At 35.6% G+C, this 27,859-nt stretch overlaps 3 protein-coding genes across 5 annotated transcripts in view; 1 reads left to right on the top strand and 2 right to left on the bottom strand.

The window, feature by feature from the left end:
• The window catches only part of LOC129576383 (uncharacterized), a 53,920-nt gene extending 36,225 nt beyond the window's left edge, over window positions 1-17,695 (top strand). For 2 of the 3 annotated variants that reach the window (XM_055461381.1, XM_055461382.1), the window contains exons 10-23: window positions 44-203; window positions 313-424; window positions 559-737; window positions 1,780-2,715; window positions 2,919-3,173; window positions 3,267-3,349; window positions 3,444-3,621; window positions 4,092-4,232; window positions 5,728-5,761; window positions 8,477-9,333; window positions 9,769-9,867; window positions 10,437-10,534; window positions 13,308-14,474; window positions 14,620-17,695. In XM_055461381.1, coding sequence (XP_055317356.1) covers window positions 44-203; window positions 313-424; window positions 559-737; window positions 1,780-2,715; window positions 2,919-3,173; window positions 3,267-3,349; window positions 3,444-3,621; window positions 4,092-4,232; window positions 5,728-5,761; window positions 8,477-9,333; window positions 9,769-9,867; window positions 10,437-10,534; window positions 13,308-14,474; window positions 14,620-15,480 — 5,160 coding nt within the window. In that variant the 3' untranslated portion in view covers window positions 15,481-17,695. The remainder of the gene's footprint in view (window positions 1-43; window positions 204-312; window positions 425-558; window positions 738-1,779; window positions 2,716-2,918; window positions 3,174-3,266; window positions 3,350-3,443; window positions 3,622-4,091; window positions 4,233-5,727; window positions 5,762-8,476; window positions 9,334-9,768; window positions 9,868-10,436; window positions 10,535-13,307; window positions 14,475-14,619) is intronic. The other variant, XM_055461383.1, reaches the window with a different exon arrangement.
• Window positions 17,696-22,081: 4,386 nt separating this feature from the next.
• Window positions 22,082-24,012, bottom strand: LOC129576384 (antichymotrypsin-2-like). The gene is made up of 5 exons (XM_055461384.1): window positions 23,893-24,012; window positions 23,683-23,789; window positions 22,749-23,546; window positions 22,494-22,632; window positions 22,082-22,348 (listed from the first exon to the last, which is right to left on the bottom strand). Coding segments are annotated over exons 1-5 (1,191 nt in total). The 5' UTR covers window positions 23,894-24,012; the 3' UTR covers window positions 22,082-22,202.
• A 710-nt stretch (window positions 24,013-24,722) lies between these two features.
• Window positions 24,723-27,737, bottom strand: LOC129576241 (serine protease inhibitor 42Dd-like). The gene is made up of 7 exons (XM_055460948.1): window positions 27,724-27,737; window positions 27,328-27,341; window positions 27,137-27,246; window positions 26,327-26,936; window positions 26,138-26,268; window positions 25,431-25,572; window positions 24,723-25,106 (listed from the first exon to the last, which is right to left on the bottom strand). Exons 1-7 carry the CDS (start codon window positions 27,735-27,737, stop codon window positions 24,982-24,984), a joined length of 1,146 nt encoding a protein of 381 aa, XP_055316923.1. The 3' UTR covers window positions 24,723-24,981.
• Between the last annotated feature and the right edge of the window lie 122 nt (window positions 27,738-27,859).

Here is a 27,859-nt window from a genome sequence, read left to right on the forward strand (position 1 = left end):
TGTGATGTTGGCATTTTTTTTTTCCTTCTCGTATGTTATATAGGAAGAGGCTAGTGACAGTACATTCACAACATTCAGCCAACTGTCGTTTACGGCAACACGCTACGAGAACGGTGTGAGTTTTCGGTGCGAAGCAGACAATATTGTCATGCAAAATGAATTAGAAAAACCGTTGAGCAATTTCCTCTATCTTATTGTTATGTGTAAGTTTCCACGTTTTTTGTCGCTGTTTCAAAGTTCTTTGTTTGCTGAAATGTACACGGCTACGTAAATGTTGACATAAAATTTGAATATTTTTTTTTTTGTTGGCAGATCCACCGGTGGTCACCGTATCGCCAGCAAACTTGTTAGTAATCGAAAATGGGGACGTTTATTTAGATTGTCGCTATGATTCAAATCCATCGTCGTTGAAACGAGTTACTTGGTAAGTTGAACATCATCCAGTTGCCAGTGAATATGGCCACCGAATATGCGGAATGGGCTGTTTTAATTTTTTATTCCATTGAAAAAAAAATTCATTTTCTCAGCAAACAATTTTTACCGCTAAATGCATTGTAGGAAACGGAATGGTGCACCTTTAGTTTTGGATGAGCATCGAATGGATGGCGGTAATGTGAATAGTATCGGATTAAAAATACAACAAGTATTGCGGACCGATTTGGGCAACTACACATGTGAGCTGCAGAATGAGTACGGTGTCGGTACTTCGGAAAATGCCATTAATTTGGATATTCACTGTAAGTGCTAGGCATAAAAAGCACCACAAACAACAGAGACATACACACAAACTGTCTCACAAACACACACACACACATACTCAAACTCATACTCGCACATATACGTACAAAAAGGGTACATAAAATATGAATATAAAAGCCGACGCCAAATAGCCAATTCGTAGCATATATAGGAACGAAACTAACATTTATGTTATAAATTTTGTACTGTAGAACACGATGCACAAAGATTGGGTGTGAATGGGTCTGTATGTGAGTGCCTGTATATTTGAGTGTGTGCATCTCGTTTTAGCCCACTTTTTACGTCCATCTAATAATCGCGTTGAAATTGCTTGACCACTTTCAATACTCACTCTTTCGCTATCGCATTTGTTCGGCACCGAAATTCACTTATGCACTTTTTCCATAGAAGTGTTTCCAACAAATGCAGATAGAGCATTCAGAGCCAGTGTGAGATCAGGGGATGTGTGAGAGAGAGAGAGAGAGAGAGAGAGAGAGTGTGTATGTGTGCAAAGTAAAAACTGTCCAAAAAATGGTTAAATATTCATTTTTCTGCATTGCAATCTAAAATTCAGTGGTATTGTGCTCACTGCTCACTCTCCCTATCTCTCAAGCACACACAGCAACGCGCTGAAATGCCCGTATATTTTCAAACGGCGCATATTTTACTGGAACATTTAATTTGCTTTCACAGCACAAAAGCGAAATGAATCGCTTTTTAGTCTCCATTCACAACATTCTCTTTGGAATCTCTGTCGTGTCAATTCTTTTTTTATTCGTTCGTTCGTTCGTTCTCTCGTTTTTTGTTCTGCACATTTCTAACTCACCGCGTTTGACTGGTAGAGGAAAAAAAAATTGATTCTGCTCAATTTGCAAGCGAAATGAAATGAAATGAGAGGGAAAAAATGTGTTTAAAATGAAAAAAAAAACCGAACCAAAATGTTTTGAAACTAACCAAATTTAAATGTTTTCTTCTGTTTATTTTTTTCTGTTTGTGTGTGCGTTTTTGCCACTTCTTTGTGTCCGTTTGGCATGCAAACAGATCCGCCAATAGTTGAACTGCTAATGGAGCCAGACACACCAATCGTTGAACGTGATGCCGTCAATGTGACGCTGATGTGTCGCATTATCTCTGGCAATCCGGCCACATTATCGCGTGTTACATGGTATTTGGATGGTGGCATCCTCAAGGAATTGCCCGAGTGCAATGAAAGTGGTGATGATGCTTTGTGCGGCGTTGATCCAGACATACTGCTGCTCGAAAATGTTGGACGACATTTTCTTGGCAATTATTCGTGCGAAGCGCAAAACTTAGCGGGCTGGGGCAATCGTAGCGCCGACAAAGAACTTGTTGTGTATTATGAGCCGGGAAAAGCCACATTGCTTCATTATCCGTTGGTCACGAGTAAGAAAAAATCCGTCACACTATTTTGTTCGGTCGAAGATGGCGGCAATCCGAATGCAACGCAATATAAATGGTTCCGTAGCGGAAGTGTTTTGCCGTACGACACAGCGATGATTACATTTGAGAATCTTGGCCTCGAATCGCGAACAAATTTTTCGTGCTATGCATATAACAAGGGTGGTAAAGGTCAAACTGGCAGCATTGCATTGGATGTTTTAGCACCGCCCGCATTTATACAGGCTCTACAACCAAGAACGGCCGCTTTATTCTCAACGCAAAATATTTCACTGTCTTGCCGCGTTGAGTGTGTTCCACTGTGCACGATAACTTGGTACAAAAATGGTATCGGCATCGAAAAATACGACGAACGTTACGTGATCACCGAAACATTTTTGCCAGCCGACAACGCAATCGGTGACTTTGAAAGTGTGCTATCCACCTTGAATTTCAACATTTCCGCATGGCCCGACCAACAGCTCGATATTCATCAAGACAACGCCAATTATTCATGCGTTTCATCGGCCAATAGTGAAGGACCCGGCGTCAGAAGCTCAACGGATTTTCATGTTGAATGTACGTGTTTTGTTTTTATTTTCATGTTTTTGGCTAACAACTTTCTCTCTCTCTCCCCCCCTCTCTTGATTTTCTAGCTTTTGTTCAACTAAATGCGAACACAATGGTCCCTTTGGACCATAATTTTTGGTTCGCTCGCGTTCACATTTATAAATGAAATGAAAAATACTGCATGAAATCTGATTATCCGTTTGAAATTACAGATCCACCCGAGAATACGACTGTTTCAAATGCAACGGTTGATGTCATTGAAGGCGACTCACCGCCCCGAATCACATGCGCTGGCAATGCATATCCACCGCTTCAATATCAATGGCTTCGCAATGGAACGGTGAAAAGCGATGGAACAATTCTCCATATCTACAAACCAATGACTCGTGACGATGCTGGCATTTATGAATGTGTTTCGCGAAACAAACACGGCACTCAAAGCGCTTCCATGGAGATCAATATTTTGTGTAGGTTTCTGTTACATTTTTTCGATTGCAGCGAATTTTTGGTGGAACAAGACCAGAAAAAAAAGTGTATTCATTTGACATTTGTATCCGCAGATAAACCGGACTGTACGATCACAAGACGCGAAATAAATGATGAGGACACATTAGTTTGTACCGCAATTGGAAATCCAGCAAAGGTACTACGTTATTTTTGTTATTTGTGGAGAAAAAAAAAACGCGAACAAAATGTAAACGTGTATGTGTTTATGTATGTGTATGCATTTTGGTTAGATGAGCTTCGAGTGGACGGTGAAAATGGAGAATGAAACCGAAATAATGCCGGAGCCAAGTACGGAAGACACGGATACAGTGAGCTTTTTAACGATAAACGATGACAAAGGCCGAACCTATCGATGCATTGCCAACAATTCCATCGGCATCGGAACGATGTGCAGCATTGAAATCACCGGTAAGCGCCAAAAAGAAAAATCCACTCCATCCCAGTGGAAACTCCTGTGTACACAATGTTCATGTTTCAAAATAATCGAATTTTATATCATATATAACTATTTAATACATCACTAACGCAACATTTTCCATACTAACTGCCCTGCTTTGCACATATTCGCACACCACACATACACCAATCTTCCGAATAAAAAAAAAAACATAAACAACATCGAAAAACTCATGCTATCGAATACACAATAAATCCCATAACATGTGCATACTAACAGTTTGGCCAAAACGTAAGTAAAAGAAAGAAAAATGTTTCGATATTCTAACTTACCACTGTCGTAACTCTCTAAATCTATCTCTATATCTTTTCGTTGCAAATCTTTTTCTTTCTCAATCTCTCCCTTTTCTTCGTCCCATCGCTTTCTGTGGCTACGAAAATACTTTAATCGAATTTTTTATCGAACATTCTTGAACATGCAGGTCAATATCACTGGTGGCAACACTGGAACACAAATCCAATGATAATAATCATGGCAGCCGTGTCCGCTCTTCTGCTCATGGTTATCATCATCTGCTGCATCATCATTTGTATATGCCGTAAGCGACGACAACGTGACAAATGTAAGTACATTTCCAATACATAGCAATGCAATTGACGGTTTGAGCGCTGTGCCCGCTCGCTTATTTTACATTTCGTTCTCTGTCTGTCTCTCTCTCTCTCTCTCTCTCTCTTTTGCTACACATTCCTTTATGTTTTTCTTTTCTTTTTCGACTCTGATTTGACATTTTAACCGCTTTTATTGCCATCTAGAAAATGTTGAATTGAATTTTTGTATCTCTCAAATCTTGCTTGTTTATACAATAAATCAATGTTTTATTTCCGATTCATAATATTTCGTTTAAAAAAAAATCGCATCCCAATTTTGACATTGTTTCCATCATATACACACACACACACATTCATTCCGATATGTATTATACTTGATTGGGAATGCATTTAAATTCAATAAAAATGAAATAATTATGACGATGTGATTACAATGTCTCAAATTAGCACACAAAGTTTTCCAACACAGATGCTGTGCCATGGTGCGGCTGTTGACACTATATTTTCCTATATTTCGAATTGGCGCGCTGTTTAGTTCCGATTTGAAATGTTAAATTACATTGATGTGCCCTTTGAAATTGGGGGCGCTTGCGTTGCCTCAAATGACTTTGACGTTCAACAGCCGTACTATGGATGAAGAAAGTGGATGTGTCACTTCGTTAACACTTGGGTTTTCTTCCCTTTCTCTCTGCCTCACTCTATATCTCTCTCTGGAGCAAGAGAGAGTTCTACTTTTCTCGATCACAAAATCCAAAATCAAAATTGATCAAAACCACGAATTCGGTTGCACAAGTGCACCAAGTCTCACTTCAAAGTGCTTTTGACATTTGCCATCGTAAAGTTTGTAGTTAATTCATCGGCCATTGGTTTGTGTCAGAAAATTTATAACAATAAAACACACACACACACAACAAAACACGAGCGAGCAAGTTATGAAAATTCATGTTTCATTGAACGGCGCTGATGTAACAATTCAGCGTCATTCATCCAATGATAATGTCATCTATGTGTGTGTTTTTTTTTTGTTCTTCTTTCATTCTATTACATTTTCAATTCCATTTTTATAAAGATTGGGTTATTAAACGAGCATCAACCATCACAATTTCTGTTAATTTTTTTTATCTTATTTCATTTATTCTGTTTGTTTGTTTTTCGAAAGAAAAAAAAAATTGTACTAACATTTATGTGATTTTGTTTGTCTTTTTCTTGTTTTCATGTTTACTTTATTGCTTTTTGTGCATCAAAACGTATTATAACCGAAATCCACCGCCTAACAAATCTTGAACAAAAACAAATAAAACAAACACCAAACTACAAACTCGACAATTATTCGCAACCATCATAACCGCCAACTAAAAAAAAAAAAAAACTTAAAAAAAAAATCAACAACTACAACAACAAAACTCAACACACATTTCAACATTCCATTTAATCAAACACTAAAAATAAAATAAATTGCCAACAACAACAACAACACACATACACAAATACAAAAACAAACACCCATAGATCACACGGATGTGTCCATCAGTGCAACACATAGGTAAGCAAATGCCACCGTTTTTTTTTCTGTTTTGTTCGGTTCAGTTGTTCTTGTTCAGCGTCCACTGGAAAAACCATTTCATGTATTTCATATGGCTGTGTCTATAACTGTATTCTTTTTTTTTTCATTTTCTACGTGTTTATTTTTTTGAAATGCATATTTTTTGTTTATTGTCGTTGTATTTTGTTGCTAGTAAAACATGTTACTGAGTATTTTTTTCTTTCACGTTTAGATATATATAAATATTACACACATATATTTGTTCATTTTCCATTTCTTGTACTCTCATCACAATTGCATAAATACACATAATGTCGTTCGCTTGCACACCGGGAAATTTACCAAAAAAAAAAAAAAATAAAACCGAAAAAAATGTACGAAGTTTTTTTTCGAAAAGAGTAGGAAAAAAAATACGTCGACGTTCGTTTGCAATATGCAAAACGCAATAACATTCGAATAATGTAAATTTCAAATCCCGAAAAATGTGTAGCCTGAATCATAAAAGCTCAACGCTATTAATATCACAACTGCCAGAGTGTGGTTGGGCTAAAAAGAGATCCGTTCGCTGTCTGTCCTTCTCTACCACATACACTGTTGGCTGTTTCAGGAGTGGACCTTCATCAGCTGGAGAATATGTTATAAAATGAAATGACATAAATTGATCGTTCGTCCAGTTGGGCACTTTTTTTGTGTGCTGTGTTGTATTTTTCGTTTCGCCATTTGAAAATTGTTGTTACCATGTTTGCACATTTTGTCCATTTTCACCATTCATTTTAGACCATTTTTGGTCATTCACGTGTGCTTGTGTGCTGAGTGTAAATTTGATGAGATTTAATTTTATTTAACACACTGCTTTCGTCTGCATTTCCACAATTCTTTTTTTCTCACACTTTCTTTGGCTGTGTTGTGTGTGTTCATTCATAAAATCAATTGTGTGTGTGTAGGAATGAGAGTTTGTGACGAATTCAGCGCAGTGACAAAAGAAACGGATATTGACAAAGAGGTCATTGTGTGCATGTGTCTGTGGTGAAAAGCTAAGCAATTTTCCACTATTTTCCATCCAAAGAATGTCACGCACACACACACACACACACGCTCAGCTCAATTCACTCGGTTTTAATCATCTCGTCTTCATCATCGTCATTTCAACATTTTCCAAGCGACGTTTTTATTTTCACCATTTTGCTTTTTTCTTGCCCATCGTCATTTGGTCGTTGAACAAAAGGATAACGCTTTCAGGATAGAAATCAAGATGTTGTCCAATATCCATCTTTTTCATCATCTTTTGATCGAAATCAGCAAACTCATTCAGATGGTGTGTGTATGGGTATGCATTAAACACATCAACGAGCGGTTTTTTTTTGGTGTTTGTCGCATATATCCGAAAATAGCAGCCAACAAAAGCAATAAACGAATTCATTTCGATTGTTATCGAGTTATTTGCTCAATTCAATCAAAGGAATTTTTATTTTCTTCAGTTTCATGATTGTTAAGCAGAGAACATGGATAAAATCCAAATACCGAAATCGTTACGAACCCAAAGACATTCTCTCTCCGGCTTCTTTCGCCCACGTTAGCAAGATGCAACGTTCAATTTCACGCATCATTGAGTCGTGGGAAATCTCATTTAGAAAGCCACTTTGACAGCCATATCAATCAATCATCGTTTGAATAAAATTAATGCAATGCTCAATCATTTGACTGATTAAATGTTGCGGTGCGAAACTTTACCCATTATCACCGAAATGGAATCAAACCGTTTCGATGACATTCATTCGGCGGTAAAACTTTTTTTTTTATCGTCAATATCAAATAAAGGATTCATTTTCTGCTGCTTTTCTCCGCTGTTAACGGAACGTTGCATTTATGTGCGAAACAGTAATTTGCTTATGAATGGAACAAAGAACCATTCGATTCGCTTCATTTAATCGAGAAAAAGAGATCAATTGAGCTGATATGATTACATCTGGTTCGGGTTTCTTTTTTCTCCCGTCCTTTTTTTTTGCAAAAGTATCAATTACAAATCCATTTCGTTGGGTTTATATGAACGAAATGGGTCATCAACAACAAACGATTTTGATTTGTTTAACAATTTCCGCAATCAATAAAACAAACGGAAAGTGAGATATTTTCCTTGTAAGCGCTGATAAATCAGCGATTAACGACCATCCAGGCGAACGATAAATCATTGCAGCAAATGTTCACAAACAAATGATTCAATAACAGCTCGTGGAAATACGAATAATATATTAATAGCGTAAGGTAATTATTTCTTTTTGCAAGTGGTCAATTAGAACGTTTGCCGTAGGGTAACGTAGGTAACTACGTTTGTTGTAAGGAAATGAAATACGATTCGAATCAAATGCGTAGTTTTCCACTCCCTGCCCCGTCATTGTCGTTCCAATCAATGTGCAAAGTATGAGTTTAATGTAGGTCCGTTTGCAACATCGACAACAAATAAGAAATATGTACGTCACGAAAATGGCAGCTTATACAGTTGGATCGCTTATTATCACACTCATTTTTCTTTTCATTTATTTATTATTATTTTTTATTTGCTTTTTCTTTTTTTTTTAATTACGAATTTGCGCTATTGACAAACGAAAAAAAAAACAAAACAATTTCAAATGAAATTTCAAATCGGTTCGTATGGCGAAATGACAATGAAAAAAAAAACACAACGTTGATGTATTGCATGTGTGGATCGGGATGCAGTGTTTTGTCTGCACAAGCAGCAACAGCTGAGTCAACGGCATCAAGACCGTCTGCGCCCGAAATTCCGAAGAGTCCCCCCAAATGGCCACTGCGACCTGGTGTACTAGTGCACGTCAAATGTGATACGAAACAGAATTTGTGTGCGAATCGCGCCCAAAGCCCATTCAATGCATCAATGAACACCAGCAATTTAAATAATGTCAGCTATGCATCACCATTGCTCAGCGCAAATTCACGAAATACATCAATAGCGAGTGGTAAAGTAGCCGGCGGATCGGCAAATCTATCATCCACACCAATCACACTACCCGAACTACCGGCACGAAATAGTACAAAAACAACGAATTCAACCAGTGCCGAATCACCGGCGAATAGTAAAAAATCAAGTAAACCCGTTGCAAGAGCGCTGCTCATCGATGAGGATGGTGTAACGGCAAAAGTAGAATCATCGGATGACAGTTGCAAAGAAGATGGGGGATGCGAAGTGAATGGCAACAATCATTCAACGGTTACCGTGGATACAACAACCACCGGATTGTTGCAGAATACAACAACCATTGCCACCGCCAATAGCGAACCAAACAATGATGAATTGTTACGTTTCACGAGTTCGAATTTGATTGAACGCATTTTGGGTCGATTGAGATGGCGTCGCGAACAGTCCAACAACAATGCACACAACAATGCGGCAAACAATGAAGAAGGCATTCTGGCTAAGAGTAATAAGCGAGCGGTGAGCCTTTTGCGAGCCACTGGCTGGTTTGGCAGCGGCAAATCCACCAACTCAACAACGGGCCTCATGAGTGACACTCCCACCAAAAGCCACTTGCAAAATGGAATCACATGCAGTGACAGTGGTAAATATCACGTCTATCTCTCTCTCTCTCTATCTCTCTCCTCTCGCACACAGTTTCTCCTCGATTTATTCAACTTTTTCTAGTCGTAATCAAATCGCACATCAAAATTCAAAAATCAACAGCAACAACAACAAAGCACTACTCTCGAATCAACTCTTTCTCTTCAAAATCAATCGAATTTGTAAAAAAAAAATTTACCAACGCATTCGAATGTCTAGCACAACATTCAAATTTTTAGTTTGCAATTTTTTTTTTTTTGCTTTATTTTCACCGAAAATGATCACATTTATTTTCGTTATTCATTTTGTTTCGGCATTTTGCGTTTATTTTCATTTTTATATTTAACAAAAGAAAAAAACGATACGACGCCCTATACGCAACACACAAACATTTGTATTGTTTTTGTAATTTTTCCCATATGAAATGAAAACAAAGTTGTCACATACAAGCGCACGCCAGTGACACTACACCCGATCAGTATATCCGACTCTTTAACCAACTCGATCGAGTCTCGGAAAGAAAAAAGTTCATCGCGTAAGTAATTTGTTGCAATTTCAAAAGTTTAATCACTCTCATCGCACTTGCTCTACCTTTTTTGACCAGAAAACGAAAAAAAAAAATACTACGAAAAATAATTACTGAACCAAAAGTCCAGCAAAGTCACCATCACAACGTTATTAACAAATATTGATTGCATGTTTTTTTCTGTGTGTGTGCTTGTTTTGTTTTGCTTGAAAAATTTTCTTCTACATAAATTAATTCAGCTTTTTTTTTTGGTAGATTGTATACTACTAGTTGCTAGTTTTACTCTCTATTTTTTTTTTCTCTCTCAAAATATTCAATACAAATGTCAACTTGATATTTAATTGCAATATTAAGAAAAACCAAGACCAAAATGCTCATTGCCTTTGCGAAAAAGTAATTGGATATCGCTTCTGCAAGGGGAATTGCTTTTGCACCAACATTGTGGTATTGTGCGTTTTTGACGAGTGTGCCTATTTTAAATGCACTCCGTCAAACAAACAAAACCACTACGATACGACTTTGAAATTAGATCAAACCATTGATTGAATTTGTTCTATTTTCCATTTCCACATGTATAGCACGCGGCAAAGGCAAATCATCGCAGGGCGATCTGTTAACGGATCCTGGCGAGTATGAGAATCTACCGTTTCATGGACTTCAAACCGCACCTAATAAAGTGAGTTTTAATTACATTCTGTTTCATTTCGACTTGAATTCAATTCATTTGCTACGCTATTTATTTCTATGTTATTCGGTTTTCAAATGAAATCGAATGAACGAAACAAAAAAAAAAACAATGTTTCAAACATGTCATGCATTTTGCACATTTCACACACGTTTTACTCAACTTCATTCGTAGCGTCATTCACTCATTTGCCATTCACATTTAAAACACAGCATTTATAAATCGAATTTTCTATTTTCTGCTGTTCATTTCAAACTTTTCACTTATGGAAATGGCTGTAAAATCCATGTAAATATTTTCATTGCGAATTGCATTTTCGGAGAACTCATGTCACAATCGAAAGAACTTGTCCTGACACATCTGACATTTTAATATGCAACGCACTTTTGTGCACAACCAAAACTGAAACGCACATAAAAGCTTCACTCCACAAATCCATGATTTGTTTGAATAAGTTTAAAGATCACAAGAAGTTTGTGCTTTTGCGTCAGGAAAGAAAACATTAGAGTGAAATTTTGTTTGCGTTTGTAAATAAAATATTTTTATAGAATCAAATAACATTACGTAAATGAAAGTGATGAATAGCATGTAGTATCATGATCAACGTTACTATCGTTACATAATAATTATTGATAGGTTCAAATCACATTAGACGCTAGTTTTTCACACACTCATTTGAAATTGAAATAGCTCACATTTCACTGTCGCGCAAATTAAATCCATATTCTCTGCCAATCATATGGATTCTTTTGACAAATGAATCACTTTTGATTGCATGCAAAACATTTCATTTACAATCATTCATTATCATCTGACAGTAAACAAACACTCTCCATCAATCATTCGAAATGGATAAATGACCTTTAAAAAATGCTCGAGATTCAAAGTAAAAATAAAGACTGCAGAAAAAGGCCATTGTTCAAGCCCACTGCTGTATAAATCAAAAGCCATATAGTCATAAGCTTCAACGTCAATTAAATAATGAGCTCTAGACTGTTGCATCCTGTTCATTGCTTCTATTTTTATCTCCATTGCTTGATCGCATATTTTCCAACAATCCACTATTCGCGCTGCCATTCTATAAAACAAACTTGTACAACAGTTTGGTCTATTCCAACTATCCCTCAATTCTTTGCATCGTTTTCACAAAAATGAATACTCTCATTTCATCGATCCATTCGAAACGCTTTAGTTTATAATTTTGATCAAAATTAATTGAATTTAATTGATTAAATGGTTTTCTATTTTTGTTTCAAATCAAAACTAAAAAAAAAAACACAATTTTTCTTTTGCGAACGACATAAATTATTTTTGCAGGAAATTTTATTGTTAACATCATTGAATTCGGCTCCGCATATCACATGCACCATTTATAAGCCAATGCCGCTCAAGAGTTGGTATAACAATAGCAAACCAAGTTATCCAACATAAATAATGCCTGAACTAAATAATGACGCGATGCAACCATAACTACATCGACTACCGAAAAAAACAAAACAAAAGAAAGTAAAATATGATAACCAAGCATCAATCGCATTGCTTGTTGTTTTGAAGCTTCGTGTCTATCGTGACAAAACCGCAAAAATCAGTAATCCATTTAAGCCAAAGCCAATAGACAAGCACAATTGAGACAAAATAAAAACAAGTGGAGAAATTGTCGGGAATTCTTTTGAGCATGCAACTACGTAAACAGAGCCATTATCAGAAAAGAAAATTTAAATGATTGAACATTCATCAACATGAAAGTGGATGCAAACAATTAACAGTGGGTATGTTGAAGATGGTAGAGTGTGATGCAAAACCATAAAAACCACACACACACACACACACATACATACACGCACAAAACCATATAATTTCGGTTTCACCCATTTACCGCACATATTCAATTCACACACATACACATGCAAATGAATCCCATGTTCTTCTCCACTCTTTCTTTCTCTCTGGAAGCCATCCCAATCCATTTCAGTTAGTAATGCTTGTTGATGACTTCCGACAAAAGAAAATAGTTTGTTTTTTCGGTAAAAGTTGTTGCGGTTTGAAAAGTCGCCTTTTGTTGTAAAATCCAATCATAGTAACATTGGAATAGAAAGTTGTCGTATGGAAAATGACCCATCATCCTATCTGACAATATTGTCCGTCAATCGCATGCTCCGTTTGTTTGGTTGTTTCCCTTTTTTGTGAACCGAATTAAATTCTGGTTGTGTTTCGAGTTGCTCACCATTCAATCGAATTGGAATCAAAAATTGTGAAAAATAAACCGCTTCGCTTTGATTGAAATGCAAACAATGTCAAGCGAAGCGATATTTGCCTTTTGGCCATTTGATTGTGATATGACAGGAAAATATACTGGAAAATTTAACTATTTCTGCACTAATAATATATGAACTATGCACCACACACACACACACACACACGCACAAAGAGACACAGCACTAGTAGTAACATTAGAATTGGTCTCAAGTATTATCTCTCTCTCTCTCTCTCTTTCTCTCTCTCTCTCTCTCTCTCTCTCACTGCGAAATATCAACGGAATGTATGCCGAAATGGCTTGGATTGTTCAATTATCCAAAATGAAAATACCTGTTGTTTCCCTCGATTGCTTCGTGTGCCGATTCCGCATACTATTCCCAACAATATTGACAAGTGAACATATGAGAGGGTCCTCCTATTTTTTTTTTCTTCTTTTCTCTTGTTGTTGTTCATTGTTTTAATTCATAACCAAAAAAAAACCTACCATTTTTGTATATGGGCAACGCAGTTTTATACGCCAGCCAACGCGGCACATGGAAATGTTGTGCGAGTGGCACCACGGCAAAAAAATGCAACATCATCACCACCATCGGCTAATGCAACATCGGCAGCACCACCAACCTATTGTTACAACCTGGCACATAGTTTTCCATCATCAAATTCAAATAGTAGCACAAACACAGCGACCAACCATTTATCGACTTATCCAAATTTTCTTCACATAAATAGTTCGAATAATGGCAATAGCGCAACCACAACGGCATTGGCTGGTGCACAACAGCAACAGCAACACAACAACAAGACACCGAATAATCATTTCAGTAGTAGTCAAATGCCTGCGAATTGCAACAATGTTGTTGTTATTGATAACGATCCAATTAAGTCGACACTAGCGCTAAATAATCCATTTCTGGCAAAGCGGCCAAAATCATTAAATCAAGTCAAACGAAATTTGGTGCCACGACCACCGCCACCGCCACCGCCGCCTTCTTTGCCACCATCACAACAACAATCGGCACCATCGTCATCGGCGGCGCACACCGTTTCATTTACGTCATTGTCAATGCCTCGAACAAAATCGATCGCAATGCACTGCACCACCGGTGATAAGAAATTTAATTCACTGAAATCGTCAAGCGCGCGAAAAGCACCACAATTTTATTCGTTGCGCCTAAACAAATGCCGACGCCATCAGGCACTCACTAATCCAACATACAATACACAGCAAAAGCTACTTGTTATTAATAATTCGGCATTACCCTACCTTCAATCGTCAAAGTTACATCATTCCGATTCGGAGCCCGAATCCACGTCCGTGCTTCGCAAGTTAACATTTAGCCAGCAACCGTTGTACGAGAATCTTGTGAATGCAACGCTCGAGCAGCAGCAGGGTGACATTTTGGTCGGTACAACCATTTTGGATGAGTTCTATTGCGAAGGCAACGATGCTAATAGCATTTATCGAAGCGATTCGGGCATATCGAATAGCTCGTATGAATTGACACCGGTGCCAGCACCCAGGAACAATCCACGCAACTGCCAAAGTGCACCCGTTTACATGAACCTTCCGAAATATTCATCGATTTGCGGCACAAACAGCAAATACCGACACGAAAATAACATTGTCGCACCTAATTCCAAGCTCGGCTTCGCAACCACAGCGTTTAACTATGAGGTTTGTGTGCTTTTCTAACGCTTTTTTTTGGTTCCATCCATGTCCCAAATTCTATATTTATTAACATGTTTTTTTTTCCACGACATGCGTTTCGTGTTCTTTTCTCTCTCTCTCCCTCTCTATCTGTATTTGATTTGATCATTAGCGTTTTATGCCTACTAATCCATTCACGACATCAAATCGCCGTCAACAAATACTCGTGCCCAAAGAGTTGTTTCCGCGCAAAAATGGCGATACATCAATAATATCATCGTCGTCGTCCGCATCATCATATCGACGACCCGTTAAACTTCCACTTCGTAAACATCATAGCTTCCATTTTCAACCATCACAAACGGTGGCTGGCGTTTTAAAGCACGAACAATTCCAGCAAAAACATCCTCAGCAAGTGCAAGTATCGACCAAAGAACGATATAAAAACCAAGGTCCGTTAGTGTTTAAGCCATTTAGCGAGAAAAGTGCATTCAAACCGATTGTACCGTCGCCAAAAGGATCCAACGAATCGGAAGATTCATCGAAACGACGACATGATTTTGTCGACACATCAACAATGCCTCGCATCTGTGGCACAAGTCTAAAGCGTCATATATCGAATGTGGAAACATTTTCAACGGCTCACCAATGGCAAAGTGACAATGAAGATGGAAATGCCACCGTTGCATCTGCATCGGCAGTAAATCGACGAAAAATACATTATGCCGACTTGGCACCATTGCCATCGTCTAATTTCAATTCAATTCATCGTCGGAATGACCGAAATAATAACAATAATTCAAATGAAGACACTGACATTGTTGATGGCGGCAGCAACAGCAGCAGCAGCAGCAGCGGCGGCAGTAGCAGTAGTAAGGCTGAACGGCAAATGGCCAACGATAGCATGACTTCTGGCAAAGGGGACCACAAACTATTACAGAGAAATCAATCGAATGCTCCCCCATCGTCGACGACGACAACAACCACAAAAACCCAATATGCAACATTAAGATTTGATGAAATCAGTATTTGAAATCTCAACATTCCAATGAACTCGTGAAATACGCCCGCCTCCCCGACATTTCGATTAATCAATTTTAAAATATTTATATATGCCATTAATTAGGCACACTGTCACTCAGACGCGCGCGAATCAATGGGATATCATCTATTACTCACATAAACACACACACGTGTGACATGTGATCGCAACAGTGACACTTTATTAGATACGTTTAAAATGTTTGATAAATGGACGATTTGTAGGTAAATTTTTAGTGAATATTGTTAGTAAATTAGGGACAAATGACAACAAGAAAACACCTATATGGATAATTCCTATTTATACAATTTAATTTTTCTTTTTTTAAATGAAAAGCACAAAGCCAAGGGTAGCTGAGTTTTAATTGAAATGACAAAAACCGAACCAAATTCTATAGACGTTCCAACCGTTATTTCTTGAAATGTTCCATTTGAAAAAGGCGAAAGCGAATGGTATTCTAAGTAGGTCACATTTATTTATAATCAATTGAATATCCAAAATTTTTACGTTCAATTCATTATTGATGATCCGCTGGGTATGTTTGATCTAAGAAAGAGATGTATTGCAAGCTAAAACGTTAATTGAAACGGTTCAAGGCAATCGAAAATTTCATTTACACAATTCGAAAAGTGATGACTTATTCTCCACCCCATTCTAATCGGAAATCTGGAGCGTGACGGTGATTGGGCCTCAATTTCATTTAATATAAGAATGTGTCTTAAATACGGTTAATCGGCCAAATCTATGAAGATAAAAACACATTCCAATTTTAATTTTCCAAATTGAAACGAAAAAAAAAAACCAAAACATTCACACTATTTTATCACCGAAAAATCTTCTACGTAATTGGTTTAAAAAAAACGATCGATACGAAATTTATTTTAAGAGAAATAAAAACAATTCAAGTATATTTATTTATGTATTTATTTCGATGTAACACGAATGAATGAATTAAATATTAGCGAACTTTATTTTTAAATCTACAGAGTTCTAGACTATACGCATAGCAGAAATTGTTTTATGTCCAACAAATGGATTGATTAGTTTAAGACTTTTGCCGCGTATACTTAACTATTTTTTTTTTCTGTACGATTGTAGTCGTTTTCATAATATTTTGGTGAATGGATTTTGTAAATTATTATTGAAACACCAAAGTTTAACAGAGACAACAAAAAGAAAAGAGGGGCCGTAGTAAGCTATCACATATGTATATCTCTTAAGGCAACATTTACTTTTTGTTTCTCTTCTTTCATCCCAATTAAGTGAATCCATAAATAATTTTTTTTTTATACATACATGTATATCATATTTGAGTTGAAGTGACAACCTCAGATGCAAAAGTGGCACATTCCTGAGTTTAGAAACTGAACAAAGAGTTTAAATGGATTGTACTAAATCATTGAAGCTGAAAATTTCAGAATGAGATCATCATTGTTTTAGTTTAGCCAGAGCTAAAATTAGCAGAATAAAAAAAAAAACATGAGAAATAAAAAGAAGAAGAAAAAATTTAGAAGAAAGAAAAAAAACACAGCGAAATGTTGCAATTTTGTGTCTGACACGGTCAAATATTGTACATATGAATGAGTAGCAAGGGATCATGTCAATGTACGTATAAGCTTGGACAGAAACATATGACTTTAAGCTGAAAGCATTTGTGAATTGGCTGCTGCGCTGCAGAAGCGTATGCATTTTTCAAGATCACATTTATATGCGAAAGTGGTACAGTGAATGACACTTCCATATATAGATTGCACACATAAATTTATTCAAGGCGAATGCATTAGTCTGCATAAAAAATAGATTTATGCTTGGCCGTTCATATTCAGTCATATGGATGTAGAGGAATAGTATTTGAATTATTCTGAAGAGAGATATAAAGGAAGTGAGGGAGTAAAAGTATTTTTTAATTTTTGAAAATTGTGTGCGAAATTCATCATATATTCTAGATTTAATTTGATTTTGTTAACCTGAATTCCGAATTGTATAAATTTTGCAATAGATATAGAAATGAAACTCATACATTATTGGAAGAAGAAGAAAAAAAAAAGAAAATTGTTCATGGCATGTAATGACTATACTATTATGTAGGTAAAAAATAATTTGCTGTGGAGTTTGGAAAAAGCAACAGTTTGCAAAACAATTTATTGCGGTTACAATAAAAAAAATAACAATGAGACATTTCATTGACACCTGACTAACGTTGAAACGATTGATGCTTTTGTCTTTTTTGTTTTTGTTTTGCTCACCTTAAATAGCTCCCCCAACTAAAAAACCATGCTCTGCTTCCTTCGTCCAAATGCGCTTAATCGGCAGGCTAACCTTTGTTACTAATCGGTAAGTTAAATCGACACTTGATACCTTCCACTCGTGGAGACCTCTTGAAGAGACCTTCCAATCGAAGAACAGTTGATAATTACAATGAACAAGATTCAAATCATTCTAATTTGACTTAAATGCCATTCGTTGCGAATAGATTTGTGTGGTGTCACAGTAAAAAAAAAACAACGTGCTTCATTACGTAGAACAAAAAAACGTCATTTCATTTCAAATTCAGATCTAATAAAATCATGCGCTTTGTAAAGAATCCCAAAAAAAAATCGAATTGCATCAAAACATTAATTTTTTAAACAAAAAAGTTTTCCAATAATTCTGTTCGAAAAATAAACAAACCGGATATTAAAAAAATGATGCAAATTTTCTTGGTGCATTCTTTTTGCAGATCGATCAACTAGCGAATTTACAACCGCGTAACAACATAACACATAATACACCGTATCCGTCTTCATCATCTTCGTCATCAGTTCATTCTGATTCGGAGTATTCGTCGTCGACGACATCCGACGAATATTACTTCCGACAATCGCTACGTTCGGCCGACGCGAATTTTCTCAACGATGACCTTTTCTGACACATGCATCGATCTCTCGCGATTTATTACGGTTGACCTTTTTCTACCCCTTCCCTCCACTCACGGCACAAACACACAGACACGTGCGTGCACACATTTAATTACGAAAAAAAAAATGAATTTTTCTTCTGAAAAAAATGACAAATCATCGTTATTCCCAAAAATAACACATTGGTATGAAGAATTTTGGAAGTTTTTAGCGTAAAAAGTGGTCTTTTGATGGTGTAGCTTCTATATTTTGAGTAATAATAATCCAGGAAAATGAATGAAACTTCGCAAATTGCGATTATCTGACACATTGCTGATGATATCATGAATGATGCTCAAATAACACAATTCTTCGCCCAATCGATCACACACAATCATGCTTTCTCACACCAAAACTAATTTCAAACATCCCAAACACACACACACACACACTCACAAACCAATAAATTACAGTGAACATTTACATGCGAAGACAAAACAAACAATAATTTCTAATATATATGACAGACTGTCACCTTTCAGAGTGGTCGAATTCGAATTCAAAAAGTAATTGAATCAAAAGCGATATATACATGACACTAGCGCGAGGTAATAGTTGGTTGTAAATTGGGTTTATTCATAATATTTTTTCTTTGGAATTTTCGAAATTGAGCATTGCTTCTCATTTTATACGTAATTCAACTGCTTTTAATAATACATGAAACTAAAGATCGTCATCCAAGACCAACAAACACAAAAAAAAACTATTTTTTTTCTCTTCCAAATTATTTTTGTTGGAATCTTTTACTCATGTGTTCTCTTTTTCACGACTATTTTTTTTTTTTATATTTGTTTCGTTTAGCTTGACGACAGCAAAATCAAATGTAGCGATACTTACATTTATTGAGAAGACACGCAAAATCCATTCGTTCTTGCTTGATCCTAACAATTCAGAAAAAAAAAACCAAATCTATAAAAAAAAACAAAACAACACAAGTGCTCTAAGTAAAATATACAAACGATTCCATCGGGTTTATTTCGAACACAAAAACCAATTTGCTCTTCTTAAATCAAACTGTAAGGTAATTACAAGTTAAATCCGTTTGTTTTTTTCTTTATTTTTTTTATCTTCTTTAACTTACAATATTAAAATCAATCATTAAAGACATCGCGTTTGAATTTGTTCATTTTGCACTTTGTCAAACACACATTTTCCATTTGCTACGTTTATGGTGCTGGACGGGAAAATGGATTTTACAATGATACTATCATTATGATACATACTAAATAGCGAAGTGCGGAGCAATTTTTTGGTCATAATTGTGCGGTAGATGATGGGATAATGATGAATAGGTGATGATGAATTGAAATTGCTTTGTTTCGCTCTTCAAAAGATGAAAGAGAATTATTATACGCTAAAATTTGATTGAAAAGAAGAAACTTTGTTAAAGTCAAATCCATGAATCTTTTTGAAGTAATATTTATAAAATATTACGAATCCAGTTCTGGTTTCGTTGATCATATTCGATTTATGATATTACCAAAAGCAATACAGTCTAGAGTACCGAATCCAATTTATATTTACGAGCTGCAAGCTTTTATACCCCATAAAACAAAGCTCCATAAAATTGCTTCACTTATGAACTTTTCCCGCTGGACCAACAACACCCACAAACAAAGCTCTTCATACTGTATGCATTTTGCTAAATTGCTCTTTTAGCTTGCATTCGCATTACCGATTTCGTGTGATTATTTTCAAATTTAACGCTTTGATGGATAATAAAGAATGAACGCACAACAACAACAACAACAACACCACTTTACGCGTTGAGTATTTTACTTGAGCACCCCATTTGGCTTTATAACTTTTGTTTGAGAGTTCCGCTACAAACGAATGAATACAAAAGTGAAGAAAATATTGTATGTCCTTATGGGAACGTATGGAATACGATTCAAATTGCTTTGCAAGATAATCCCCTTTTAATTGGCCATTCTACTGAATTCAAGTGAAATATATATATATATATATATATATATATGCACTCATAACTCATAAGCACAGCTTAATAATTTATGCACTTCATTCGTAATTTTCAATTCAATTATACAATTTGCAACCAATTCAACCTCCGCCATTTTGACACAATTTGTGATACTATTTTATGGACTTATCCATGGATAATTGAATGCGTTCAATTTAGAGTCAATTCTTGGATTTCGGTTCAAAAGTGTTATCGCTTGACTTGAAAAACGGATGAAAGAGGGGTAAAATCGCATTTTCTTTACATTTTCCATTTCAAACCATTTCCTAGGTTTGTCAATGACAATTTTTTTATGAAGAAAAATATTAATTCAAAAAATCGTATACTTTTAAGAAATCAACCAGCATTCCAATTACGTTCTCTTTAAATTAAGTCATTTGCTTTTTCTTTCTTTTCTATAAATGTTCGTCGTTCGGTGCAGCCCTTGTGTGCAGACAACTTTCCAGACGATTTTGAGTATGCCGATATGGATTTTCACAATTATGGTCCAATCAATTACAAAGCTGCCTCCATATACGCTCTAGCCAAGAAGAATAAAAATGGCAACATGGTCGAAATTCGAAAATAAGCACAAGCCAAAATGAAAAGAGCATTTAACGTTATTCAAAGTTTGCTTTATTATTTATCAAAAAAAAAATTGCCGTTTTCAACCAAGTTTTACTGCATTTTGGTTTTGTTTTTTTATTTTTTTGAAGAGAAAAAAAGTTGAATTTCATTTAGTTAATGTGCATTTTTTTTTCTCAAGTAATTCACCTCATTTACGTGTCTCCGAAAACGCTATTCAAATTAGATTTGATTGTAAACGAAGTAAATGCTCTTTAATATAGCCAAAGCGAAGTGATAGATGATTTCACATCGATTATGTATAAATGTAAAATTTCAACAATTTTTAAACAAATCAGCAGATAGATAAAAACTGTGAAATAAAAGAACTGTGAAACCATTTTGACCAGTCAATAATGCAGTCGTTAAACATATAACCAACGGCGGGATTGCTCTCTATCTATTTTGTTTCATGTTAAAACCAAATAGTTGACGCAGAAAAACAACACTAAAAACAAACTAATTTAAGCAAATTGTATAACACTCATTGTTTTAATATCAATGAACTGCGTACTTTATGCTCATGTGATTAATTGTATTTGAATAAAATAAAATCTTATTTTCAAAATTGAAATGAGGCCGTTTTATTGATTTTATTCGTTTAACTTGACATCACTTAGGATAAATGAAAGATTTCCTTTTGTAAAACGATATTTATCAATGAAAATCTTTTGAAAAAAATAATATAACATAATTCATTCAAAATTCAATTTCATTATTACAAATTTTCGTAACACATGTGAAAATGGTTTGGATAGTCTGAGCTGCAAAGTTGTCCGTTTCACTGCTAGATGGCGTTGAAAATCATCCAAGACAAAAATCGGTAAAATGTTAAAACAGATCCAACATAAGCTTTAAAGCGATGGTTTTGTTTATGTTAATTGTTTTGTGTTCTTCGGATTGAGTGTATCGCATCTCAATATACATGACTTAAAATGTTTTAGTCACAACATTTTATCGCAAAAAACCGTTTTGTTGCTGTTATGATTTTTTTTTCCATGAAAATTTCGAAATCTATAGCAAATACCATTGTGTGCGTTTATATTTCAAATCCAAAAACACCAAAGAAATATTCCATCCAGGTTTAACAGTAAAAATTATTTATTGCTTATTCAAATCACAGTTAGTTTGTTAAAAAAAAATGCTGATGTTTCAAATTAGGTATTTCTCGTTGCTTATTCCACATATTGAATTCAATTGCGATCAAATTTAGTAATTCTGCCGCTAAAGACCGTTGTTTTAGTGCTTTCGTTCCAAATATAAAAGACAAAGCCATGATTGGCATGGAATGTTAATTGTGGCTCTCCACCATTTAGACTATTGAAAGTAAGTAGTGCAGCTGCAAAATAGGCAAACATTTTATATCAATTACAGTTGACTAGAAAATTTGAAAAAAAAAATTCAAAATGCAACAAAATCAATGTAGAATATAGAAACAATTTAGAGATTTAACGAACACGAGTTAAAGACAAATCGATTGTTACCTGTAGCAGCAGCCGCCTCAGAGCCTCTTTCGTTAACTTCGATGAACGCCTTGTGAATGACATCAGCCACTTGCAGTGATTCACCAGTCTCCAATAGATTCAACTCGGCTTGTGGTGTGAATATTTCAGTAATGCCCAACTGAAAATGGTAAAAAGCGTTTAAAAATCAATCCAATAAAACAGTCGGAAAATGACAAAGGGAAATTAAAATTAAAAGCGAAAAATATTCATTGAAAATCCACTTCAAATACTTACATTTTTCAGAACATCCATGAGTTTTATTTCAAATTCGATTTTAAATTTTGGGAGCTTGACATCAACTTCTTGTAAACTCATTTGGCTAGTAACTGTTGCCAAGTTATATTCTGTCATCTTTGATTCCAATGCGGATAGCCCTGTACGATTGTTCGGCAATATGGCGATAAAAGTGAAATTTGAGTTTGCATATTTCATTTCGAGGGCAGTGGCGTCTAAGTCAGGCACATCACCATAGTAAAACTGTTCTTTGATGTTCATAAAATCGACCGCAACTCTTTCCGTTTTGCTTGTATAAAAGTCTTCTTCGATGGTGTATGCTTCTTCAAATTTATATTTCCAATCGCTTCTAAAGTAGATAGCATTCACCAAAATGGCCTGAGTGATTGGAGAGAATGCGTCTGGTGTGACCAAACCGTTGATCTTTCCATTGGTTTTCTTTCCAACAAAGCGATTGATTATTTCAGCGGCTTTAAGACCATTCGCAAAATTAACCGTTTCAATGCCCGATGAAAATTTTTGAACGGCTACTTCTTGAAATCTTTTGTTGATTGAACGATCTTGTTGTACGTAAATCTGATTAGCAACCAAAAAGGTTGAGTTTCCGGCACTTTTTTGCAACAATTTATATAAAATATGGAATTGTTCAGCTACCGACGCTTTGTCACCATACAAATGCAATTCTGTCTTTAATTCATCTAAGGTATTACATTCAGCAGCCTGTGCCAGTAGAGCAAGTACATTTATCACAGAATATGGCGAAATTATCACATTGTCACTGGTTGAATTAGCCGATTGCTGCAATTGAATGGATATTGGATATACACGTTATGGTATTTTAATTGCTTGAAAGGTATCATAATCAAAGATCCCTCATCTTTTCAACAGATTCCCCTAGCTTATCTTACAGTTTGAGTATGATAGCGCTACTAACCCGATATAAATCAGATGAAAAATTAGAAATTCCCTTTAGCAGCTCATTCACAGGTGCTGCTGATATCACGAGGAAACAATACGCAAGTGTAATTAGTGACCGTAGCACTGAAAATGTAAAGAAACAAATCAATTCGATTTCTATCTAATGAATGTAACATTTCTGTTGTCTTTCTTCCTTTTTTTTTTAAACATAAAATGAAATAATTACTTTTCAAATAATTTGATACACCCAAGTTACGCTAAACTGACCGCTCATAAAACTTAAAATGATTTGCCTAACCACTCAAACTCAATTGAAGCACTTCTTCCGAATTTATCTCAATTTATGGAATTTTATGGGCGATCTAGTAAACAGCTGTTGGTGATAAAACTGGTTTTTGACCTATCTCACATTGGATTTGCTGTAAATGCCATAGCTTTTAAAACATTATGTGCTTAACCGACGCGAATCATCCATTGGAAATTTTTAATGAATTATCGTAAACAAAATTCTGCACTCCCGCTCATTGCGTCACTGCTTTCCGTTCGTGTCATATAGATGGCTGGGAATTCCAATCTGGTGTTCTACATTCGATGAGTGCGAGTTCAATCTGCATATGAGCGATAAGTGAGCCCTATGTGTAAACATATTGACGCGTAGCGAGACGTGTGTTTTCTGACTTTTTCACCGAATTTACGATTGGATAATCAGCGGTTTCGACGAAGTTCAATTTAATCGACCAGACAATTTATCAAAGCTGTTCCGAGATTCGATTACAAATCAAATGGCCATGCCATTCGCAGATGAGATCACATTATTTATTCTTTATTATGTTAAATTTTTTGAGTAGAAACATTTTTCAAATGCTCAAATCGCATTTAGCCGCGAAATTTTGTTGTGTTCTTCACAAGTCACTCAGTTATATGTAGCTGTATGTTGTGGTACACTGAAACTGGCTAAGTTGATTGAAATCAAGTATTTTGTATGGAGATAATCTTGTTCAGCCATTCTTTCAGTCAGTCGATTTATTTGGGACATTTTGACTAAGACTGATTTGTGATTAAAACATTTGAACATTTGTGTGAAAGTGTATAAAGTTAACTACAGTTGTTTATTTAGTTCGAGACAATCACTTCTAGTCAGTCAAAATGTCCCAAATTAATCAACGAAAAATTTTCCACACGGGATGCTACAAAAAAGCAAAGAATATTTATTTTTCTTCAGATTTATTCAATATCATTTTGATACAATTTTCTGTTCTTTTTTGAATGGTATTTTATATTTTCTATTGAAAGACCAACACAAACATTCAAATAATTAATTGAGCGCTGTAATGCGACCACTAAAAACAGTGGTTTTACTATTGTTATCCCAAATGAAATATAAGAATGGTCGATTCGCGCGGAACTTGACTGGATTATTGCGAGTAACAACTTTGTAACCTAGAAAATAAAAACATTCTTGAATAAATGAAATTCGATACAGAAATTAGTGATTAAAGTATAAGGCACATTTTGTCCTCAGATCTATGTATTAACGACCTTTGTGTAGCGAGCAATGTATTACACATAACATGAATGAAGTTATAATACATAAGTGTAAACGTAGCTCTGTGTTACCAGTGTACAACATTAGACAAGATAGCTCAAAACTAACTATGTTTTAGTAGCGAGAACGAGAGTGCCCCATTACTTGGTTCATTCATTAATATAAGAACTACTTTGAATCAATAAACATTTTCATCCAATAATTTAAGAACGTCTTACTTGTCACACCGGCTGCTTCACATCCACCTTCGTTAACTTCGATGAATGCCATATGCAAAACATCAGACACTTGCAACGATTCGCCAGTTTCAAAAAAGCCACTCAGATCGGTTTTTGGTGTGAACATTTCGCCTATTCCCAGCTAAACAAATAAATCCAATTAATTCAACCCTTCATCACATATCGGTTCCTAAAGTAACCAGATACGCCAGATGCTATAGCTATGAAACCACTAAATATTTTTGCATTTTTGTTTGGAAACAAATGTAGGGAATTGAACTAGCTTTCATTTGATACTTTACAGGCTACAATTGGTTAGCTGAATGGAAAGTTTTTTCTGTTCATGTACTGCTGTGAAAAAAAAAGCGAAATTATAGCAGAATTTCACATTTTTCCTCCTCTTATCTTGTGGGTTTGTACATTCTTTTCAATTGTCAAATTGGGACTCGTAGGACCAAAACACATCAATTTAACTTTCTGCATCATTAGTTTTATGAAATTTAATTTTTTCAAGCTTTTATAGTGATTTGACACTTTTGACTCTTTTCCGATTTTCTTGACAAATACGCAATTTTTCAAAAATTTAAGTATGAGGTCTTTCCCTATTTATCGTGGCACAAAACATATATCAAAATGATTCAAAAACAAAAAATTGTGCATCAAAGGGTTAATCAAATGAAAATTCATATTTTCATTGGTTTACTTACATGTTTCAAAACATCATTGAGTTTAATTTCAAACTCGAATTTAAATTTTGGAATATCGACCTCAACTTCCTCTAATCGCATTTTATGAATGATCGATGCTAAACTATGATGTTTCAACTTCGTTTCTAGCCCTAAGATACCCGTACGATTATTTGGTAGTAGAATAATAAAGGAGAAGTTGGAATTAACGTATTTTCATTTCAAGTGCAGCCGCGTCTAAATCATCCAACAACGCGAAATTGAATTCATCTTCGATGTGCATAAAATCAACTGAAACCGTTTCCGTTTCACTGTTATGAAAATTTTGCTTGGTGAGGAATTTTTCGTTGAATTTGCGTTCCCAGTCGCCCTTGAAGTAAATGGCATTTAATAGAATGATACCAGAATCAGATGTCAGCATATTCGGTTGGATCAGTTCTTTGATTTTTCCTTGCGTTTTCTCCTCGACGAAATGATTAATTGCTTGAGCTGTGTCATCTCTTTTCGCGAAATCTACCGATTCAATTGCCGATTGGAACTTTTGAACGGCCACCTCTTGCAGGGTTTTATTTAGTTCATTACCTTGCTGCACGTAAATTTGATTGGCAATCGATAAACTTGCACTTCCAATGCCTCGTTGCAACATTCCATAATGTTCAAGAAATTGATTTGCTATCGCTGTTTTGTCACCGCTCAAGTGCAGTCCATTTCTGATTTGGTCAAAAGTATTTCCGTTTGCAGCTTGCAGAAGAAGAGCCAGTGAATTGGCCACCAAAAATGGCGAAATGATCACATTTCCAGTTGTCGACTTGGCTGATTCCTCAATTTACACAGTAAAATGAATGAGATTATTCCCTTACGACTTTACTCTTTACACATTATTGATTTCGAGTAGTGGCCATAATGCCCCGGGCGGACAGCATGCTATAATATAGTAGAAACAGAGAAGCATGCTGTCCGTCCGGGACATTATGACCGCCACTCATAATTTCGTTAGAATGGCAAAAGTCATCGAAGTACCTGATAGAAATCGGATGCAAAATTTGAAATTGCTTTCCAAACTCCAATTGCCGAAGCTCCAGAGGTGACGATCAATGAATAAATTGAGATTGTAGTCAAGAATCGTAACACTGAAATAAAAATCAATTGTTGGATTAACCACAATTGGTTTTATTATTTTGAAATATTCACTAGTTGAATAATTGTATTACTTTTATCCGCAGCTCTAAGAAAATGGTTCAATACGTTGAAATATTTTAAAAAGAATGAAATGCTCTTCGTGTCCAAACCTTCATTTATATGTGTTTATAGACGCTTCATTTGCCGAATGTTTGCATAAATTGAAAATAATAGATAGAACTGGTTTTTGATGTGGAAAGAAAGATGATTAAAACGGTAAAAATGAATACAAATAAAGATGTCGATGAACCCTGCTCCAAAATTACAGTTGTTCTACATTAGAATTTCGATGTTCAAAGTACGAACGGGAGTCTCAAACTAGTTTTGACTTTATTTTATTTTAACTTGGATTCGATATGAAAGAATTAACCATGATCTACGCATTATCGGAGAATAATTTCGATTCGGATTTGGGCCGCGTGACTTACGGCCTCCAGTACATTTTTCTCTTTTTCTTTCTTTTAATAGCGGCTGTAAGTGAATTCTATAAACAGTCTTATAACCGCGGCTAAAAGGCAATTTTCCGCAGCGGCCGTATGCCACGCGGCTCAAATCCAGAGCCCC

The sequence above is a fragment of the Sitodiplosis mosellana genome, unplaced genomic scaffold (genome assembly GCF_009176505.1).
Source record: "Sitodiplosis mosellana isolate CC-2019 unplaced genomic scaffold, AAFC_SMos_1.0 Smas_scaffold_6181, whole genome shotgun sequence".
In the NCBI taxonomy this organism is placed as follows: Eukaryota; Metazoa; Arthropoda; class Insecta; order Diptera; family Cecidomyiidae; genus Sitodiplosis; species Sitodiplosis mosellana.

Bases quoted from the DNA above. Each gene is read 5' to 3' on its own strand.
- LOC129576384 (XM_055461384.1), bottom strand. The intron at 23,547-23,682 runs GTTAGTAGCGCT...ATTCAATTGCAG, and splicing joins TTTCATCTGATTTATATCGG to CAATCGGCTAATTCAACCAG. The intron at 22,349-22,493 runs GTAACAATCGAT...CCTATTTTGCAG, and splicing joins TGAGGCGGCTGCTGCTACAG to CTGCACTACTTACTTTCAAT.
- LOC129576241 (XM_055460948.1), bottom strand. The intron at 25,573-26,137 runs GTAAGTAAACCA...TTATTTGTTTAG, and splicing joins TCAATGATGTTTTGAAACAT to CTGGGAATAGGCGAAATGTT. The intron at 25,107-25,430 runs GTAAGACGTTCT...TTTATTTTCTAG, and splicing joins TGAAGCAGCCGGTGTGACAA to GTTACAAAGTTGTTACTCGC.